At 40.8% G+C, this 23,648-nt stretch overlaps 1 protein-coding gene across 12 annotated transcripts in view; it reads right to left on the reverse strand.

Moving 5' to 3' along the window:
* Nucleotides 1–23,648, reverse strand: part of CTDSPL2 (CTD small phosphatase like 2) — a 126,659-nt gene that overhangs the window by 39,141 nt on the left and 63,870 nt on the right. For all 12 annotated transcript variants that reach the window (XM_058427865.1, XM_058427863.1, XM_032175470.2 and 9 more), the window contains 2 exons: nt 5,494–5,632; nt 2,852–3,001 (listed from right to left, as the gene is read on the reverse strand). In XM_058427865.1, the coding sequence (XP_058283848.1) occupies nt 2,852–3,001; nt 5,494–5,632 (289 nt within the window). The remainder of the gene's footprint in view (nt 1–2,851; nt 3,002–5,493; nt 5,633–23,648) is intronic.

Genomic DNA, 23,648 nt, shown 5'->3' on the forward strand with positions numbered 1-23,648 from the left:
AGGCTATGGAACAAAAAAATACAATTACAAAGACTGGTCATAATCCAAATAAAACAGAGACCCAGGCCGGGCGCGGTGGCTCACGCTTGTAATCCCAGCACTTTGGGAGGCCGAGGCGGGCGGATCACGAGGTCAGGAGATCGAGACCACAGTGAAACCCCGTCTCTACTAAAAATACAAAAAAAAATTAGCCAGGCGTGGTGGCGGGCGCCTGTGGTCCCAGCTACTCCGAGAGGCTGAGGCAGGAGAATGGCGTGAACCCAGGAGGCGGAGCTTGCAGTGAGCCGAGATTGCGCCACTGCACTCCAGCCTGGGCGACGAAAAAAAAAAAAAAACAGAGACCAGAGACAGGAAAGGTGGGGGGGGGGAGGGGGGAAGAGAGAGATGGGGGAGTGGAGAGAGAGGTGTGTGTGTGTGTGTGTCTGTGTGTGTGTGGAGGGAGGGGGGAGGGGGGAAGGGAAGGAGGGAGAGAGAGAGACACACACACACACACAAAGAAAATATCACTGTAAACCTTCACTATTCTTCCCAAGTCCCTTCCACTAGAACTATCTCATTAATGTCACCATCTCTTCCTTCCAAGAAAACTCTATCAAACTTCAACTCCTTCTTCCCCAGACATCTATTTCTGTACACACCTTCAGAGATATACACACCTTCAGAGATTCTTTAGTTCAGCATGAGGGGAAAATATTACTACTGGTTTTTTTTTTTTTTTTTTTTTTTGAGACGGAGTTTCACTCTTGTTGCCCAGGCTGGAGTGCAATGGTGCGATTTCAGCTCACCACAACCTCGGCCTCCCAGGTTCAAGCGATTCTCCTGCCTCAGCCTCTTGAGTAGCTGGGATTACAGGTGGGTGCGTGCCACCATGCCTGGCTAATTTTTTTTGTATTTTTAGTAGAGATAGAGTTTCTCCATGTTGGTCAGGCTGGTCTCGAACTCCTGACCTCAACTGATCCACCCACCTCAGCCTCCCAAAGTGCTCGGATTACAGGCGTTGAGCCACCACGCACATCCTGAATATTTTCATTTAAATATTTCATGGCATCTCAAACTCAGCATGGCCCAAATTACACTCAATTATCTATCTCCCAGGAACTTTATTTTCCTTAAATCTTCTACTCTTGTGCCATCTTCATCTCTATTCTTTCACCTCCAGTCTGCACCAAAAATGTGTCTATTTTCTATCCTCTGATCCTTCCTGTCTTCTCTAATACAATTAAGGTCTCATCAAGTCTCACACGAACGACTACAAGTCTACTAATTGTTCTACCTGCCTGTGGCCTCTTCAGAATCTAGTCTACACACTATTGCCCAAGTGATCTTTATAAAACATAGATCTGATCATATTATTCACCAATTTAAAACCTTTCAGGCTGCTCTGCCTATGGAGTAGCCATTCTTTATTCCTTTACATTCCTTTTTTTTTTTTTTTTTTTTGAGACGGAGTCTCGCTCTGTCACCCAGGCTGGAATGCAGTGGCACGATCTCAGCTCACTGCAACCTCCGCCTCCCGGGTTCAAGCGATTCTCCTGCCTTGAGTAGCTGGGATTACAGGTGCATGCCACCACACCCAGCTAACTTTTGTATTTTTCTTTAGTAGAGACATGGTTTCACCATGTTGGTCAGGCTGGTTTCGAACTCCTGACCTCATGATCCGCCCACCTCGGCCTCCCAAAGTGCTGGGATTACAGGCATGAGCCACGGTGCCCGGCCTATTTCTTTACTTTCTTAATAAACTTGCTTTCACTTTGGGGAAAAAACAAAACAAAACAAAACAAAAAAACCTTTCAATTATCCCATACTTGAATAAAGTTCATCAACTTACTATGTTAGCTCTATAATATGACTTCTTCATAGCTCTCCTACCTTATCCCTTCTCAAATGCAATGCTCCATCAATTACTAACTACAAACAGCTCTCAAATACACTATGCTGTTTTCTGTTGCAAGGCCTCTACGCATGCTGCTCCTTCTACCTGGAATGCCTTTTGCCACTTTTCCAGATTCAGCTTTTCTTTCAAGCCTTTTGTGAGCCACTATCCCTGCCACCCAGAAGACAGGACCATTCCATTCCTTTTGTTTTTTTTTTTAAGTGGACCCCCTACTTGGCTGTCCAAGCTTGAGTGCAGTGGTGCAATCACAGCTCACTGCAGCCTCAAACTCCTGGGTTCAAACTGCTGGGTTGAAGCATTCCTCCCACCTCAGCCTCTGGAGTAGCTAGGACTACAGGCGTGCACTACCACGCCCGAATAATTTTTACACTTTTTTGGAGTAGAGACAAGGTCTCACTATGTCGCCCAGGCTAGTCTCAAACTCCTGCCCTTGAGCAATTCTCCTGTCTCGGCCTCCCAAAGAGTTCAGATTACCGGCATCAGCCACCACACCCAGCTCCCAAGGAGCTGTATATTATTAATGAGGTGGAAAACATACATGAGACATTGACAAAATATGCTAGTAAAATAAAAAAGATCTTTTTAAAAACTATGTATTTTTTTGCTGGGCACGGTGGCTCACATCTGTAATCCCAGCACTTTGGGAGTCTGAGGTGGACGGATCACCTGAAGGTCAGGAGTTTGAGACCAGCCTGGTCAACATGGTGAAACCCCGTCTCAACCAAAAATACAAAAAAAATTAGCCGGGCATAGTGGCAGGCACTTACAGTCCCAGCTACTTGTAAGGCTGAGGCAGGAGTATCGCTTGAACCTGGGAGGCGGAGGTTGCGTCACTGCACTCCGGCCTGGGCAACAAAAAGAGACTTCGTCTCAAGAAAAAAAAAACAAAACAAAACAAAACAAAACACTATGCATTTTTTTAAAAAATCCAAATCACAGTTAATGGTTTATACTTACCATTTTTATTTGCTGGTGAAAAAAAGTTGAAGACAGGTGAAAATATGGTCCCCAACAAAGTAGTCCTTGGAGGACTGCCAGAGGAAGGATTATCTTCTAATTTTCCATTTTGTTTTACATGTTGATTTGTCATTTCATAACTACCAGCTTCTAAAAAAGAAACAAGAAAAAAGTCATGATCTAGAAAACACTGAATTTCAGAAATGTGTTATAAATCATTGATTACAGAAGTAACTCTTTTTCCCTCAAAATACTTCATGAAAGCTAATTAATGTTAATGTTCAGGAGAGCTTATTAAAGAAACACTGAGGTAAATTACTCGTAAGTCAAATGCTCTTTATGTATCAATGTGTTTATAATGCTAACATTTAGTGAGTTTTTTCAAAGTAGATTTACACCTATAGACTGAAAGGCTTCAAATCAACACAGTATAACACAAAATGAAGAAAATTCTTTGTAGACAAGCAAACTAGTTCCCACCACCTAAAACACAAATAATTTTATTTTTGTTTATATTCTAGGATGGTTCTAATTCATAAAACCTTCCCTCACATCTGTTTCTATCTAATCAATGACAGCTAAATGAATAGAGGCAACATAACTCTACTGAAGCAGAAGGCTATATACAGCAGTGTCAAAAATTACTTATGGACCCTGAAACACCATCTCAGAGTGGCTAGGGAGAATAATTTTAAGTTTCCTGTAAATAAAAATGTTCCACAGATCTTTTAAGAATATAAAAGTAAAATCAATCAACTGTTCTAATTAATCACCCTTTGATTCTCCTCAACTTTTGATGTCTACAACATTTATTTCCTCCTTTGCTATGGTTCTTTTAACTTGTTTCTTTCTCTATTTTGTCCCCCTTGTCTTGTCTCTGTCTTTTTCTCCCTCCTGGTTTGTTTTTTCTAACAATAAAGATATATTGCTGCACTGGGCAGAGACAAGGGAAGAAATTGCTGCTGTGTTTAAGATAGCATTGGTTAAAATAGTACTCCATACTCTAAAGCAGGGGTCCCTAACCCCATACCCGCTGGTACCAGTCCGCAGCCTATCAGGAACTGGGCCACAGAGCAGGAGGTGAACAAGCATTAACGCCTGAGCTCTGCCTCTACTACCTTATCTGCAGATAAGCTGCTGCATTAAGATTCTTTTAGGAACATGAACCCTATTGTGAACTTTACATGCAAGAGATCTAGGTTGTGCAATCCTTACGAGAATCTAACTAATGTCTGATGATCTGAGATGGAACGGTTTCATCCTGAAACCATTCCCATCACTGTCAGTGGAAAAACTGTCTTCCACAAAACTGGTCGTTGTTGCCAAGAGGTTGCGGACTGCTGGTCTAAAGTGTTATTCTTTATAGCTGTCTCTGCTTTTCCTTAATGCTTTTCTCCTTCTTTTTGACTTTGAGGAGTTTCTCTGCTATGCAACAAGGTATTGACAGTTTATCAACAGCGGCACTATTGACATTTCAGTCTGGTAATTCTTTGTTTTGAAGAGCTGTCCTGTGTATTGTAGGATGTTTAACAACATATCTGACATCCACCTGCTAGACACTGGTAGTCACCCCTCCACATGTTGTGACAACCAAAAAGGTCTCTAGATATTGACAAATGTCCCTTGGAGGAAAAAAAATCACCCCTAGTTGAAACCTACTGAACTAAGTGATGCAAGTCCCCTCTGAGCTCTTAAGTAGAATAATCTAGGAAGAAATTTGGCATATATTTCAATTAAATTAAGTCACAATTATTATTGCTTTAAGAAATGAGTTTATTTAGATGTTCAAAATGTTGATCCACATACACTTTTTTTTTTTTTTTTGAGACGGAGTCTCGCTCTGTCACCCAGGCTGGAGTGCAGTGGCGCAATCTCGGCTCACTGCAAGCTCTGCCTCCTGGGTTCACGCCATTCTCCTGCCTCAGCCTCCCAAGTAGCTGGGACTACAGGCGCCCGCCACCACGCCCGGCTAATTTTTTTTTGTATTTTTAGTAGAGACGGGGTTTCACCGTGGTCTCGATCTCCTGACCTCGTGATCCGCCTGCCTCGGCCTCCCAAAGTGCTGGGATTACAAGCGTGAGCCACCGCGCCCGGCCCACATACACTTTAATGCTAAATAGCATAAAGGTATATACTCTACCTTTACTTACTTTAATTCAAAGTACGATTCAAATTAGCACATTTTTATTTCACTTCATGTTACTAATAATACAAAGATTACAAAATTAAGGCAAAAATTACTCAAAGTAGTTTTGTTTTGTTTTTGAGACAGAGTCTCACTCTGTCACCCAGGCTGGAGTGTAGTGGCACAATCTCAGCTTACTGCAACCTCTGCCGCCTGGGTTCCAGCGATTCTCAACCTTCAGCCACCTGAGTAGCTGAGATTACAGGCATGCACCACCACGCCTGGCTAATTTTTTGTGTGTGATTTTAATAGAGACGGGGTTTCGCCATGTTGGCCAGGCTGGTCTCAAATTCCTGGCCTCAAATGATCCGCCAACCTCGGCCTCCCAAAATGTGAGGATTACAGTCATGAGCCACTGCACCTGGCCTCAAAGTAGAGTTTTAAAAATAGATAAGAAATGTGTCAGGTGAGATCTCTGCTTACACCTAAATAAAACAATATCTAAATATTAACAAACCTCCATTTACTTGACTTTTCCGTCTTACTCGAGATATCTGTTTGTTAGGTTTTTCTCCTGCTCTTGGTGTTGACGTGATCAAATTGTTATCTATATCACGTTCAATTCTACTCCGTTTTGAAGGATTTTCTCTCTCTTCCTTAAGATATAAGAGAAAAAAAAACACACTAAGCACAGTCATTCTGCCTTATAGGTTACAATATCAAAATGAAAAAATATGGTATAATATACTTTCCTCTGCTTTTTATATCCAGGAAAAACAAAATGCAATTATAGGTAATATCAACACAGAAAAAATTTGACAGGGCTGTAAGAATATGAATGCAATTACAATATACAAATACAATTACAGCATCCCCACAATTCAGATCCCTTCCCCAAGGTCCATTAAGTTTTCCATGCTATCAAAATACTGAATTATAGAATGTGCTCTGAATCTTCAAAAGCTTTCTCTCATTTTTAGAACTGTCCTAAAGAACAGAGATCATTTCCTTAAGCGACCGACTCAGGGTAGGAGAGGGAGCCCCACTGAATGTGCTGGCAAGTCACATATTGCCCAAAAATAGGGGGTGGGGATAAAGGTGGGGCCTGGCACTGCCACACCCGCACTGCCTACCTCAATTATTTAATTACCAGAATAAATAGCATAGAGTCTACGCCTTAACAAAGCTATTTGCTACCTTATATGGGGCAAGTCCACATGACCAGTTTATACTATTCTTGCAGTATTAATGGACTAAAATGGTATACTTTCAGCCATTAGGATGATTTATGTTTTTCTATTTATATATACAGTTTTCTAATTTGTAAATTTTTTTTTTTTTTTTGAGACAGAGTTTTTCCTCTGTTGCCCAGGCTGGGATGCAGTGGCATGATCTTGGCACACTGCAACCTCAACCTCCTGAGTTCAGGCAATTTTCCTGCCTCAGCCTCCTGAGTAGCTGGGATTACAGGCACCCGCCACCATGCCCAGCTAATTTTTGTATTTTTAGTAGAGACAAGGTTGGGATTACAGGCGTAAGCCACCGTGACCGGCCTCATTTGTAAATTTTTTCTAGAGTCATGCACATGAGTTTTTTTTTTTTTTTTTTTTTTTTTTTTGAGACAGTCTGACTCTGTCACCCAGGCTAGAGTGCAGTGGCACAATCATGCCTCACTGCAACTTCCGTCCGAGTCCCAGGTTCAAGCGATTCTCCTGCCTGAGCCTCCCGAGTAGCTGAGATTACAGGCACGCACCACCACACCCAGCTAATTTTTGTATTTTTAGTAGAGACAGGGCATCACCATATTGGTCAGGCTGGTCTCGAACTCCTGACCTCATGATTCGCCTGCCTCAGTCTCCCAAAGTGCTGGGATTACAGGCATGAGCCACAGCACCTGGCCACATGAGTGATTTTCTAGTATTACTATAATACTGCCCTACATAATTCCTTGCTGTTTTAATGAGACTACCTGAAATCTTTTGGTAAGGATTAGATCTTCGAATTTATATATTATATATAATTGATAAATATAATCAACATTCTCATCTCTACTTTTTTGTATTTAATGTTTTTACCCTACAGCAACTAATAAAATACACTAACATACATTTTCTAAAAGTTGGACACTGCTGCATTATTTCTGAAACAAAACTTGGCATTGTAAATGGTGAAAATTACAATAGCATACAATAATGCCTCAGTGATCCACAATAAAATCCTTCAAATTCTGACCATGTACTATTCTCCTGTATTTTAAAATGAGGATCGGGGAGCCTCCTATCACAAACATGGAATCTTCATTATCAAAAAATACAGGAGCTCTCTTTATAAAGTCTTTCAAGAACAGAAATAATACAGCAAAGTTTCAACTACATTTAAGTCCTAGCCTCCCCCTGAAATGTCCTAGTATAGCTGCTATAACATACATACATACATACATTCATGAAAACCTTGCATTCTGCAACAATAAAACTAACAAAACTTATGGAAAAAATGGGTCCAGAAGGGGAGAGAGGTATGTTGGGGCAGATTAGTTCATGCCCCTGTAACTTTGTAACCATAGCACTAATAAAAACAATGATTGGAGCTGGGCTTGGTGACACATACCTGTAATCTCAGCTACTTGGGAGACTTAGGTGGGAGCCCAGGAGTTCAAGGCTGCAGGGAGCTATGATTGCACCACTGTACCGCAGCCTGGGCACCAAAGTGAGACCCTGTCTCTAAAACAACGACGACTGGGACCACTAGAGATAACCTGGACATCCCTACCCAAGTAAGGCAGCTAAGAGGGCTGGAATGCTACCTCAGGGGATAATAAAGGTGCTAAAAATAATGAAGCAGAAACAGGGGCTTATGGGAGAAGTGAAGCTTTAAGCTAGCAGGGCTGCTGTTAAGTCGGGCACAAAAGGAAATGCAAACTGCCACACGTGAAGAGTCCCTGCTAGACCAGGGTGTACCTCTCTGGAGAGAGAACGTCTGCTGCAGATTATTACTTTTAATTAAAAATAAAATTAGGCCGGGTGCTGTGGCCGAAGCCTGTAATCCCAGCACTTTGGGAGGCTGAGGCAGGTAGATTACCTGAGGTTGGGAGTTCGAGACCAGCCTGACCAACACAGAGAAATCCTGTCTCTACTAAAAATACAAAATTAGCCAGGCATGGTAGTGCATGCCAGTAATCCCAGCTACTTGGGAGGCTGAGGCAGAAGAATCGCTTGAACCCGGGAGGTGGAGGTTGTGGTGAGCTGAGATCATGCCATTGCACTTCAGCCTAGGCAACAAGAGCAAAACTCCATCTCAAAAAGTAAAAATAAAAATAAAAATAAATATACAGTTGAAAGGACTTGTGCCTATGTAGCAGCTGAACTGGAGGCTTTTTACTTTCCTGATGAAGAGAATATCAAATTCAACTCTAATTATTCAGTTTGTTGTCTGGTTTAGAAGAAAATAATCTACAACCCCCTCTCCATCCCGCACTATGTTATTGATACTACTCCCCTGTTTACCAATAGTGAGTAAGCTAAATAATATTATTGTAGGGGCACCACATATTGTTGCAGAACAGACTATAAGGTGATCACTTTAGAACACATTCAAATACTTTAAGTTACATATCTAAAATGGAAGAGGAAGCTATTAAGGTCAAGACTAAAATTCTGCAGTCATTGACAGTAAAATCATACTCTTCAGAATAATTCATTGAAATGCCTGATGATCCAATCCTTTTTTTCCCCCTCCGGTAGAGACAATGTCTTGCTATGTTGTCCAGACTGGTCTTGAACTCCCAGCCCCAAGCAATCCTCCTGCCTCAGCCTCCCAAAGTGCTGGGATTACAGGCATGAGCCATGGTGCCCAGCCTGATGATTCAATTCTGAAAGACAATTTGTCACCCAATCCTAGTCTTCTGTGAACATTCAACTGTAAAATTTGGGTATACTTTGAACATGGTAGGATATTTTAGAAGAGGAAGACGAACTAGGAAAGACACAGTTTCTACATTACTATATAAGCTGTTTCACTAAATACAATAATCCTACAATGTCTTCTCTAAAATCTGTATTTTTCTTTTTTTTTTTTTCATGGAGGCAGGGTCTCTCTCTGTCGCCCATGCTGGAGTGTAGTAGCACAAACATGGCTCACTACAGCCTCAAACTCCTAGGCTCAAGCATTGTTCCTGCCTCAGCCTCCCAGGCAGCTAGGAATACAGACACATAACATCACGCCGTTAATGTTTTTATTTTTTGTAGAGACAGGGTCTCGCTATGTTGCCCAGGCTGGTCTCAAACTCCTAGCCTCAAGCTATCCTTCCACCTCAGTGCAAAATTTGTATTTTTCAAAGTTGTCTCTAAGATAGGTAATTAAGGGGAAAATCATGGGAAGGTGTTCTTAAATATATGAATCCCCATGTAAATACAGAGAACCGAAAAGGCAAGAAAAACCCATGGGCAACATTTACAACAAAACCAGAAGACAAGGTATCCCCCCACAAACTCAAAAATGCAAGCAGATGAGGACAAACCAACAGGCACAATAACTAAATGTCCATATATACCAGTGCAAAGGAAAACAGAAGTAAGCAACAAGTGAGGTGGCACACCTGAGAAAAGAAGCCCCAAATACCTAACAGGTAGGTAGTCACTGGAAACCATGGCAGGCCAATTTGAGAATAGCAAATGAAATAAGGGGGAGGGGAGTTGGAGAGTTGCTGTCCTATCCAATAGCATAGGTGGTCTATGGCTAAAATTGAAATGACAGTAACAGTCTGCTCATATGAACTCTTGAAACTGACCAACTACGGCCCCCTTCTAGAACAAGTTTCCATACTCAGGAGGAAGTATTGGGAGTGGAATCAAATGTGAGTAGGGCAGGCACAGAGAGAAAAGAAAGAGAAATTCCAAATAAACACATGGTAGAAATAAAAGACAAAACTCAAAAAGCATCACTAATATTTAAAAACACTACATAAAAACAAAATTTGTTCAAAGAGATACCCTGAACTACACAGCTTTCTGAAAATTCAGAAAAACTAATTTAACATAAAAATGAGCAAGAAAGTATAGATATCAAATCCCACACAAAACTACTATAATGAAACACACATGGAGCAGAATAATACCTTTATAGATAAAGAACACATGTCAGAAAAACATGCATAGGGAAAAGATAAAAATTATAATCTTCTATTTCAATCAGACAAAATACATTAAGAAAATATGAGGCCGGTGTGGAGGCTCACGCCTGTAATTCTAGCACTTTGGCAGGTCGAGGCAGGAGGATCACCTGAGGCCAGGAGTTTGAGATCAGCTTGGGCAACATAGCGAGATCCCATTTCTACACAAAATTTTAAAAATCAGCCAATCATGGTGGCATGTGCCCATAGTCCCAGCAACTCAAGAGGCTGAGGCAAGATGATCACCTGAGCACAGGAGTTTGAGACTGCAGTGAGCCTCTGATCATGCCACTGCACTCCAACCTGGGCAACAGAGCAAGATCCTGTCTCAAAAAAAAAGGAAAGAAAATATGAGACATACAGCAGAGGAAGAAGAACTCAGAAACTAAGAGACAGAACAAAAAAATTCAAAAATTTTTACAAATCATTTCAGAAATAAAGACTATACTACAAGGGGCCCGAGAGAGTAAACAAAAGATTATACCTTATAAGAAAGAGGGTAAAATGAACAATTTTGTTTTTTTGAGAGCCAGGGTTTCATTAAGTTGCCCAAACTGGTCTCGAATTCCCAGGTTCAAGCAATCCTCCTGCTTCAGCCTCCCGAGTAGCCAGGACTATAGCTGTTGGCCACCACACCTGGCAAGGGAGAAAACTTGTTTTTTTGCTTTTTTTTTTTTTTAAAGAAATGAAGACAGACATAAAAAGAAATGAAGAAAATGTAAAAGCCAGGAGTGGCATGTCAATTCAAGACACGTTTTATTATTTTTTATTTGTTTTTGAGACAGAATCTCACTCTGTCACCCAGACTGGAGTGCAGTCAGTGGCTCCACATCCTGGGTTCAAGAAATTCTTCTGCCTCAGCCTCCCAAGTAGCTGGGATTACAGGCGCCCGCCACCAAGCCCAGCTAATTTTTGTATTATTAGTAGAGATGGGGTTTCGCCATGTTGGTCAGGCTGGTCTTGAACTCCTGACCTGAAGTGATCTGCCTGCCTTGGCCTCCCAAAGTGCTGGGATTACAGGCCTGAGCCACCATGCCTGGCTCAATCCAAGACATGTTCTAATTTAGCAACTTAAAAAAAATTATATTATCAAATATTTGACAGAAACGCTTTTCATGTTGTAAGAAAATAGAATAACATTTAAATAACCAAGAAAAAATGTGAGTTAAGGATTTTATATCCAGCAAAACTGATTTTCAAGCATAAGGGCACTGTTATCAACATGCAAAAGCTCAGAATATGGTTCCCATAAGTCTTTTTTTTTTTTTTTGGAGACAGAGTCTTGCTCTCCTCGCCCAGGCTGAAGTACAGTGGCGCAATCTCAGCTCACTGCAACCTCCACTTCCCAGGTTCAAGCGACTTTCCTGCCTCAGCCTCCCAAGTAGCTGGGATTACAGGTGCCTGCCACCACGCCGAGGAAATTTTTGTATTTTTTTTTTTTTTTTTAGTAGAGACGGTTTCACCATATTGGCCAGGCTGGTCTCGAACTCCTGACCTCAGGTATCTGCCCGCCTCAGCCTCCCAAAAGTGCTGGGATAATAGGCGTCAGCCACCATGCTCAGCCCCATCAATCTTTTCTGAGTAATTCACTACAAAAATGAGCTTCAGGCAATGATGCTAAGACTAAGCATAAACATCAAGCACATCAAACAGATGGAGAACCTGTAGAACTAAGACAAATTTGAATAAAGGATAGCATGTAGTGAGTATGTGCTCAAAAAACGTAGATATAAAACTAAGAAAACTGGTGAGAGACACATACTAAATTAAGTTCCGCAGGCATCAGATAAATAGTACCAGATAAAATCCTAAATGCATTGAGTGAATAATATAATGGAAAATATGTGAATACATATAAAAGATCTTTGTGTTAAGCATTTTTTTTTTTTTTTTGAGGCTACATTTAGCTCTTGCTGCCCAGGCTGGAGTGCGATGGCACGATCTCGGCTCACCGCAACCTCCACCTCCCAGGTTCAAGTGATTCTCCTGCCTCAGCCTCCCAAGTAGCTGGGATTACAGGCATGTGCCACCATGCCCAGCTAATTTTTTGTATTTTTAGTAGAGACAGGGTTTCTCCACGTTGGTCAGGCTGGTCTCGAACTCCCGACCTCAAGTGATCTGCCCACCTTGGCCTCCCAAAGTGGTGGGATTACAGGCATGAGCTACCGCGCCTGGCAAGTACTTTTTTTTTTTTTAAAGACAGGGTCTTGCCTTGTCACCAAGGCTGGAGTGCAATGGCACGATCTTAGCTAACTGCAGCCCCGACCTCCCAGGCTCAAGTCATCCTTCCACCTCAGCCTCCCAAGTAGCTGGGACTACAGGCACACACCACCAAGTCCAGCAAATTGAAAACAAAATTTTTTTGTAGAGACGGAGTTTTGCTATGTTGCCCAGGCTGGTCTGGAACTCCTGAGATCAAGGGATCTACCCACCTTGGCCTCCCAAAGTGCTGGGATCACAGGTATGAGCCACTGCACCTGGCCCCCTTTTCCCCCCTTTTAATTAAAGACAGGGTCTTGCTCTGTCCCTCAGGCTAGAGTGCAGTGGTACAATCTTACCTCAGTGCAGGCTTTGTCTCCTGGGATCAAGTGATCCTCCCACCTCAGCTTCTGAAGTAGCTGGACTATAGGTGTGCAGCACAACCCTCGACTAATTTGTTTTTAAAAGTTTTTGAAAAGATGAGGTCTTACTATGTTGCACAGGTTGCTCTCAAAATCCTGGGCTCAAGCAATCCTTTCACCACAGCCTTCCAAAGTCCTAGGATTAAAGGTATAAGCCACGGTGCCCAACCTTGTGTTGCGCACTTCTACTGTGTCTTACTAGTTATCTAGTTATACCTGCTATAATCTCTGTAACTTCATTATGATTTAGTAAATTATTATTTTGCAATTTCAAAATTTTTCTATATAAAGTAATGCATCACATAACAACTGGGATATGTTTTGAGAAAAGCATCTTTAGCAATTCCATCATTGTACAATCATACAGCATATTTATACAAACCAAGATGATATTGTCTACCACACACCTATCGCTCCTAGGCAACCCACCTGTTCAGCATACTACTAAAAAATACAGAAAATATGGTATTATAACCTTATGTGACCATAAGGTGGTCCATGCTGACCTAAACATCATTATGTGGCACCTGACATATATATATATATATATATGAAAATATAGCAAGAGTACTCTTCTGGTTTTACTTTGCAATAATATATTTATTTAAAATACATTTACTTCTAAATTTTAAGTTTTACATAAAAGTTATTTCAGAATTTAGTAATATTTTAAAATAAAATTTGTGGCTGGGTGCGGTGGCTCACAACTGTAATCTCGCACTTTGGGAGGCCAAGGTGGGAGGATCACCAGGTCAGGAGATCGAGACCATCCTGGCTAACACAGTGAAACCCCGTCTCTACTAAAAAACACAAAAAATTACCCGGGTGTGGTGGCGGGCGCCTGTAGTCCCAGCATACTCAGGAGGCTGAGGCAGGAGAATGGAGTGAACCCGGGAGGTGGAGCTGGCAGTGAGCCGAGATCGTGCCACTGCACTCCAGCCTGGGCGACAGTGCGAACACTCCGTCTCAAAAAAAAAAAAAAAAAAGTAACTTTTTAATACTTAATAATGAATCATTAGATTACAACAGGGAGGTAAGAAGAGCTGTGATTTCAATCCATTGCTGCACTGCTGAAAAATAAGAAACTAACATATCAGGATTCTCTGACTCACAAAGCAGTAAATCTAGTCCAGAGACTCTAGATGCAATTGTAAATAACAAATGAAAGCATGACAAAGATATCTTCCCTTTGGCTGCATAAGGTTGTCTTACTACATCTTACGTAATAGAACATACTTAAATAGATGAGACATATTTAAATGGTGGTAATTTAGTATATTGTCATTTGAGAATAATGTTTTTTAAAAATGAATTTAATATTTTAAATATATACATAATGAGTTCTTTAAAAGCAAAAAGTGGTTACAGTTTTTCAAACTAAAAATGAAAAAGCCTCTGAAGAATCTTTTTTTTTGGAGACGGAGTCTTGCTCTGTTGCCCAGGCTGGAGTGCACTGGCATGATCTCGGCTCACTGCAAACTCCACCTCCCAGGTTCAAGAGATTCTCCTGCCTCAGCCTCCCGAGTAGCTGGGATTACAGGTGCCCACCACCACACCCAGCTAATTTTTGTATTTTTAGTAGAGACAGGGTTTCACCATATTGGCCAGACTGGTCTCGAACTCCTGACTCAGGTGATCCACCCGCCTCAGCCTCCCAGAGTGCTGGGATTATAGGCGTGAGCCACCGCGCCTAGCCTGAAGAATCTTAAAGTTATCACACTGCATTGGTTGAAAAGGGGTAAACAATATCAGAGAGATAAATCTTTGCATAGTAGATAGTGCTGAAAGTCTGCTAGATAAAAAGTCAATAAAAGAAGCATACCCTCCCACTTTCCAATGCTAAGTTAAATCACTGAATGAAAGATTTATCTGCAAACATAAAAAAAGAAGTAATATCTAGTATGTAGAGAATTGCACTTCTGTGCCTTATTAATGTGGCCGGACTTCGTATTTTGCCTACATGTATTTATTTGATACCAGCACCAACTAATTATCAAAGAGTTTTGTTACTATGAATGCATGGTAACAAACACAAGTGGTGAATCCATTTATTTATTTAGTTTTTATTTATTATTTATTGTCTTTCAGTCCATTCTAGAACAACTTGTGTTAACATTTGTGCTAGTTATGCAAGAGCAACAGTGTATGCAGTAACTGGCACCTTAAGACAAATCAAAGCACTGAAACCCAATAGTCATTGTATTCTTTTCTTTTGAGATGGAGTCACCCAGGCTGGAGTGCAATGGCGTGAATTTGGCTTACTGCAACCTCTGCCTCCCGGGTTCAAGCAATTCTCCTACCTCAGCCTCCTGAGTAGCTGGGATGACAGGCATGTGCCACCATGCCCAGTTAATTTTTATATTTTTAGTAGAGATGGAGTTTCACTATGTTGGCCAGGCTGGTCTCGAACTCTTGACCTCAGGTGATCTGCCTACCTCAGCCTCCCAAAGTGCTAGAATTACAGGCGTGAGCCACCAAGCCCAACCCATTGCATTCTTTATTGCCACGTTTAGCAAGTTGGGAGAGCCAGCTCCTCTCAAGAAAGTTCTTAAAGTTCTTTCTTCTTTTTAAAAACAAAGACAACAGAGTCTCACTTTGTTACCCAAGCTGGAGTGCAGTGGTGCGATCTCGACTCACTGCAACCTCCGCCTCCTGGGTTCAAGCAATCTCCCGCCTTAGCCTCCTGAGTAGCAGGTACTATAGGCGTGTACCACCATGCCCAGCTAACTTTTTGTATTTTAGTAGAGACAGGGTTTCACCATGTTGCCCAAGCTGGTCTTGAACTCCTGAGCTCAGGCAATTCGCCCTCTGCCCTCCTCGGCCTCCTAAAGTGCTAGGATTACAGGCGTTACAGGCGTGAGCTACCGCACCTGGCCCCAAGAAAGTTCTTGATGAAGCTGTAAAACTGTTAAATCTCGGCCTTTATATATAAGTCTTAACATTCTGTGGGTGGTGGCTCACTCCTGTAATCCCTGCACTTTGGGAAGGCGAGGCAGGTAGACTGCCTGAGCCCAGAATTTGGAGACCAGCCTGGGCAACACGGCGAAACCCCATCTCTTATAAAATACAAAAATTAGCCAGGTGTGGTGATGCAAACCTGTAGTCCCAGCTAGCTGAGGCATGAGGATCACCTGAGCCTGGGAAATGGAAGTTAAAACAATAAGATACTCTACCCCGGTAGAAAGACTAAAGTTTTTTTTGTTTTTTTTTTTGTTTTGTTTTTTTTTGAGACGGAGTCTTTCTCTGTCCCCCAGGCTGGAGTGCAGTGGCGCGATCTCGGCTCACCGCAACCTCCACCTCCTGGGTTCAGGCCATTCTCCTGCCTCAGCCTCCCGAGTAGCTGGGAATACAGGCGCCCGCCAACACGCCCGGCTAATTTTTTTTGTGTGTTTTTAGTAGAGACGGGGTTTCACCGTGTTAGCCAGGATGGTCTCGATCTCCTGACCTCGTGATCCGCCCGCCTCAGCCTCCCAAAGTGCTGGGATTACAGGCTTGAGCCACCGCGCCCGGCTTGAAAGACTAAAGTTAAAAAGACTGACAATATCAAATACTGGTAAGAATGTGAGCACGGGAAACCGCTTGAAATTGTTAAATGGAATGTTAGATGGTGAAATAGCTGGGCAGTTTCTCAAAAGCTAAAAAGTGTCTTCAATAAATGGTGTTGGGACTTAATGAAAATGAACATGCAAAATAATGAAGATGACTTCTTATCTCACACCATCTATAAAAATTAACTCAAATGTATCAAAGAGCTAAAAGTATAAAACTCATATAAGAAAATCTAGGGATATGGCTGGGCACAGTGGCTCACGCCTTGTAATCTCAGCACTTTGGGAGGCCGAGGCAGGTGGATCACAAGGTCAGGAAATCGAGACCATCCTGACTAACACGGTGAAACCCCATCTCTACTAAAAATACAAAAAATTAGCCAGGCGTGGTGGTGGGCGCCTGTAGTCCCAGCTACTCAGGAGGCTGAGGCAGGAGAATGGCATGAACCCGAGAGGCGGAGCTTGCAGTGAGCTGAGATCGTGCCACTGCACTCCAGCCTGGGCGATACAGCGAGACTCCATCTCAAAAAAAAAAAAAAAAAAAAATCTAGGGATAAATATTTGTCACCCACGCTGATTTTGCCAAAGTTTCTTGGATATAACATCAAAAGCACAAGCAACAAAATAAAAAATAAACAAAGTGGACTTCATCAAAATATAAAAGTTCTGTGTTTCAGAAGGGGTCCACAGAATAGAAGAAAATATTTGCATATCTCTGAAAAGGGACTTGTATCTAGATTATATCAAGAACTCATGGCTGGGTGTGGTAGCTCACACCTGTAATCCCAGCACTTTGAGAGGCCAAGGTGGGCCGATCACTTAAGCCCAGGAGTTTGATACCAGCCTGGGCAACATACTGAAACCCTGTCTCTACAAAAAATACAAAAATTAGGCCCGGCATGGTGACTCAAGCCTGTAATCCCAGCACTTTGGAAGGCCAAGGCAATCGGATCACCTGAGGTCAGGAATTCAAGACTGGCCTGGGCAACATGGTGAAACCCCGTCTCCATTAAAAATAAAAAAAATTAGTTGGACGTGGTGGCACGTGCCTCTAATAGTCCCAGGTACTCAGGGGGCTGAGGCAGGGGAATCGCTTGAACACAGGAGGTAGAAGCTGCAGTGAATGGAGACTGCGCCACTGCACTCCAGCCTGGGTGACAAAGTGAGACTCTGTCTCCAAAAAGGGGGGGGAAGAAATTAGCTGGGCATAGTGGCACATGCCTGTAGTCTCAGCCCCTCAGGAGGCTGAGGTGAAGGATCACTTGAGCCCAGGAAGCAGAGGTTGCAATGAACCGAGATCATGCCAAAAAAACACACCTCTTACAACTCAATAATAAAAATAATACAATTAAAATACCAGACATTTCTCTAAAGAAAATGTAAATGGCCAAGAAGCACATAAAAAAGATGCTCCATACCATCAGTCATTAGGGAAAAGCAAATCAAAACTACGACATACTGCTTCACACTCACCAGGATGGCTATAATAAAAAAGACAGACAATTAGGCCGGGCGCGGTGGCTCACGCCTGTAATCCCAGCACTTTGGGAGGCCGAGGCGGGCGGATCACAAGGTCAGGAGATCGAGACCACGGTGAAACCCCGTCTCTACTAAAAATACAAAAAAATTAGCCGGGCGTGGTGGCGGGCGCCTGTAGTCCCAGCTACTTGGGAGGCTGAGGCAGGAGAATGGCGTGAACCCGGGAGAAGGAGCGTGCAGTGAGCCGAGATCGCGCCACTGCACTCCAGCCTGGGTGACAGAGCGAAACTCCGTCTCAAAAAAAAAAAAAAAAAAAAGACAGACAATTACAAGTGTTGATTGTCCTCAAGACAACTGGAATCCTCATATTTTGCTAGTGGGGCTGTAAAATGGTGCAACCACTTTGGAAAACAGTCTGGCAGTTCCTTAAAAAGCTAAACACAAAGTTATCATACAACCCAGCAATTCAAGCTCCTACCCAAAACAATGGAAAACAGATGTCCATACAAAAATGTATACATGAATGTTCACAGCATTCTTCATATGGTCAAAATATGAAAACAACCCAAATGTTCATTAATTGATAAACGGATAATCAAAATGTGGTCTATCCACACAACAGAATATTACTTGGCAATAAAAAGGAAATACTGATATAATACATGCCACAACACGGATGTACTTTGTTTTTTCTTTTTTTTTTTTTTTTTAATTTTTATTCAATTCACAGGACACAGCCCCAGGAGATCCTGAGAACAAATGCACCATGGATGCACTTTGAAGACATGCTAAGTGAAAGAAGCCAGACATAATAGACTATGGTTTCATTTATATGAAATGTCCAAAATACAGCAAAATCCATACAGACAGGAAGCAGATTAGTGACTGCTTAGGGCTAGAGAGGAAGGGGAAATTTAGGAGCTAGAGGTCTCTTTTGAGGGTGATGAAAATATTCTAAAGTTGAGGCAATGATTGCACAATTCTGTGCATGTACTAAAAGCTACTGAATTTATACTTCAAATGAATGAATGAATGATACTACTATACAACATAGTGCTGGGCCTATACTTTACTATATTACATATTTAAAGTTTTCTAAGACAGTAGATCACAATAAAGGGGCAGGGTAAACTCTGGGAGGTGACAGATACGTTGATGGCCTTGATGATGGTGATGGTTTCACAGGAATATACTTATCCCCAAACTCAAAGAGCTGTATATACATTAAGTACAGCTTTTTATATCAAAAAATAATAAGTAAATAAAAGCTTCTACACTCCAAAAAAGGGTGAATTTTCTGGTATATAAATTATATCTCAATAAAGCTGCTACAAAGAAGTTAAGCATACATCTTATAATCAGGCAATATCAATCTTATTTATCCAAATATTCGTAACAACTTTATTTATAATAGCCAAAAAACAGAAAAAACTTAAATAGACAAATTGTGGTAGACTCACACACAGGAATATTACTCGGGGAGGGGAGGGGAAGGAATAAACTACAGATACATGTGGTAATGCGGAAGAAACCAAAAAACGTATGTTGTGTGTGTGAAGGAAGCAAGATACACTGATGATAATCCTATAATGACAGAAAGATCAGTGGTTGTCTCAGGTGATGTTGGGTATAAAATAAGGATACTTTTTGGTCATGTGCATAAATCTGTCAGAATTCAAGAAAACATACACTTTGAACAGGTGTATTTTATTGTGTTTAAGGTTTTTTTTTTGAGAAGTCAATATAGGACGATAAATAAAATTCTGAAAAATAGCTAGTTCACTCAAATGACAGGAAAAGAGAAACAAAAGATGGGACAAATCCAGAATACACAGTAAGACAGACGACTTTAAACTCAAACATATTAATAATTACATTAAATATAAACAGACAAAATATGCCAATGTAGGCCGGGTGCGGTGGCTCACACCTTTAATCCCAGCACTTTAGGAGGACAAGTTGGGTGGATCACCTGTGGTCAGGAGTTCAAGACCAGTCTGGCCAACGTGGTAGAACACTGTCTCTACTAAAAATATAAAAATTAGCTGGGAGTGGTGGCAGGTGCCTGTAATCCCAGCTACTTGGGAGGCTGAGGTAGGAGAATTGCTCGAATCCAGGAGGTGGAGGTTGCAGTGAGCCCAGATTGCGCAGCTGCACTCCAGCCAGGGTGACAGAGTGAGACTCTGCCTTTAAAAAAAAAAAAAAAAAAAAGCCAATGTAAATATATATACACAGGTTTTATAAAGGCTAGAAAAAGATATACCATGCAAATAGTAAGTAAGAAAACTGTATGGCTATATCAATATTAAAATAAACTTCAAGACAAATAATATTACTTGAGATAATGAGATATATCATAATGTTAACAAGAACAGGTCATACACATATAAATACATGAAGCTTCAACATACATGAAGCAAATATTGACAGATAAGTAGACAAATGCACAAAAATAAGTGATTTTAACATCCCTCTCTTAATAACCAATAAAACAAGTACATTTTAAAAAAAGATAGCTGACTACGCAGTCGCCATTCTTTTTTTTTTTTTTTTTTTTTTTGAGACGGAGTCTCGCTCTGTCGCCCAGGCTGGAGTGGAGTGGCGCGATCTCAGCTCACTGCAAGCTCCACCTCCCGAGTTCACGCCATTCTCCTGCCTCAGCCTCCCAAATAGCTGGGACCACAGGCACCCGCCACCACACCTGGCTAATTTTTTTGTATTTTTGGTAGAAACGGGGTTTCACTGTGTTAGCCAGGAAGGTCTCGATCTCCTGACCTTGTGATCCACCTGCCTAGGTCTCCCAAAGTGCTGGGATTACAGGCGTGAGCCACCACGCCTGGCCACCATTCTTTTGTTTCCTTACCTCTTTAATTAATTTGCTTTCACTTTAAAAGAAGATATAGAAAATTAGAATATTATCAACCAACTGGATCTAACTGATATTTATAGAATACTGCACTGAACAACTCCAAAATAACACATATATTCCCAAATACATATAGAACATTCAACAAGATAGAATACATGCTAGTAAGTACCAAAAAATACCAAAGAAATCAAATTATACAGAGTATATTAATATTCTTGAATCGAAATGAATAATCCATGGGTCAAAATAAATCACAAGAAAAATGAAGTAATAAAAAATAACGTATCAAAATATATGGCATATAGAGAAAGGAGTACTTTAAAATTCATACCTTTAAATACCTACATTAGAAAAAAAGAAAAGTGTAAAATTAATGTTCTAATCAAGGAAGTAGCAAGCTACAGCCATAGGCAAAATTCAGCACACTAATTGTTTCATATGGACAAGAAAGTAAAAATATTTTTTGTACTTATAAATAGTTGGAGGAAAATACATCAAAAGAACAATAATATTTCATGGCACATGAAAACTATATGAAATTCAAATACAGTAGTTCCCCCTTATGCTCACGTGATACCTTTCAAAACCCTCCAGTGGTTGCCTGAAACCACAGATAGTGCCAAACACTACATGTACTGTTTTTTCCTCCATATATATACACCTATGATAAACCTTGAATTATAAATTAGACACAGTAAGAGATTACCAATAAAATAGAACAATTATCAGCATCACTAGTCTTGTACTCTGGGGCCATTATTAAGTAAAATAAAGATTAATTGAATACAAACAGAGTGGTATCTACACAGCTGATCTGATAAACAAGAAAGCTACTAAGTGACTAACAGGAGTACAGCGTATACATATGGATACTTGGGCAAAGGGATGATTAATGTCCCAGTTGAGATGGAGCAGGATGATGTAAGATTTTATCATGCTACTGAGAAAGGTGTCTAATTTAAAACTTACCAATTATTTCTGAAATTTCCCATTTAATATTTTCAGACCCTGGCAACCACAGGTAACTAAAACTATGGAACACAAAACCAAAGATGGGGGGAACTACTGTACCAGTGTCCAAAGCCATGTTCATTCATTTATGTAGCCGTCTACAGTGGCAGTTGAATAGTAGCTGCAACAGAGACAATATTGTCCACAAAGCCTAAAATATTTCTTACCTGAAATATTTACAGAAAAAGTTTACTGATATCTGATTTAAGCTCTCACTTCGAGAAGCTACAAAAGTAAAAGTAAATCAAACTGAAAACAGAAAATACTGAAAATAGTGGAAATCAATTAAACAGAATGAACAGTTAATATTAAAAATCCCTTTGAACAAATAATGAAATTGATAAACCCAAGCAAGACTCATCAAAATAAAGATCAATAAATTATCGAGATCAGGAATGAAAAGAGGAGCACCATTACAAATTCTACAGACAGTATTAAATTAATAAATACCGACAAAATATGATGTCAAATAAATCAACTTAAATTCCTTAAAAACATGTATGACTAAAACAAACAAGAAAGAGAAAAGCTAAATAATCTCATCTATATTAGAGAAACTAAATTACAGTAAAAGATACCCCACAAAGAAAATTCCAGTTACATTTTAGAAATCCCACTCCAGAATTCAACAGTGAATTCTGCCAAATATTTGAGAATGAAATAATACCAATCAAACACAAGCTCTTTCAGAAGAGGAGGAACAGTCCTCAACTTGTTTTATGGCACCAGCTTAATCTTAATCCCAAAATTTAAAAACATTACAAATCAAGACAAAACTACAGAACAAATCCTCCATGAATACAGATATAAAAATTCTTAAAAAAAAATCCCTAGCAAATCAACTCCAAGTTATGATTTTCCATTAAAAAAAAATTATGTACTACTCTACATTATCCCAGTTACTTGGGAGATTAAGGCAGGAGAATTGCTTGAACCCAGGAGGCAAAGGTGTGGTGAGCTGACATCGCACCACTGTACTCCAGCCTGGACGAGAGAGTGAGACTCCGTCTCAAACAAAAATAAAATAAATAAATAAATAAGAAAAGAATAAGAGAAATCTGAAGCCGAAAAGCCTTTGACAAAAATCAACAAAATAAAAACATTTTACAAACAGGAATAGAAGAGAACTTCCACAAACTAATAAAAGATAACTAAGAAAAACATCTAGCTAACATCATACCTAATGGTAAAACAAATTCTCGGCCGGGCGCCGTGGCTCACGCCTGTAATCCCAGCACTTTGGGAGGCCAAGGCGGGCGGATCACGAGGTCAGGAAATCGAGACCATCCTGGCTAACACGGTGAAACCCCGTCTCTACTAAAAATACAAAAAATTAGCCGGGCGAGGTGGCAGGCGCCTGTAGTCCCAGCTACAAGGGAGGCTGAGGCAGGAGAATGGCGTGAACCCCGGGGGGCGGAGCCTGCAGTGAGCCGAGATCGCGCCACTGCACTCCAGCCTGGGTGAAAGAGCGAGACTCCGTCTCAAAAAAAAAAAAAAACAAAAAAACAAAAAACAAATTCTCTTCCCCTAAGGACAAGGCAAGGGTGTTGGCTCTCACCACTCTACTGAACATGGTACTACAGATCCTAACCAATGTAATAAGTGAAGAAAAAAATAAGTCCCAGTGATGAGAAAGGGTAAGCAAAACTCTCATTATTTGGCATATGACATAATTATATATGCATAAAACAAGACACAACCCTAGTTCCTTTAGTGGAGAACAGTATTTAGAAACCAAGATCTGGGTGCTATGCGCACACAGTTCAGCAGACAGAGCAAGGAAATAGAATCATGTGCCACACAATGTTTCAGTCAACAGCAGACCACATATAGAACAGTGGTCTCATAAGATTATAATACTCTATTTTTACTGTACCTTTTCTATGTTTAGCTATGCTGAGAAACATAAATAGTTAACATTGTGTTACAACTGCCCATGATAATCAGTACAGTAACATTCTGTTTTTTTTTTGTTTG

Source organism: Hylobates moloch, unplaced genomic scaffold (genome assembly GCF_009828535.3).
Source record: "Hylobates moloch isolate HMO894 unplaced genomic scaffold, HMol_V3 SCAFFOLD_14, whole genome shotgun sequence".
Lineage (NCBI taxonomy): Eukaryota > Metazoa > Chordata > Mammalia > Primates > Hylobatidae > Hylobates > Hylobates moloch.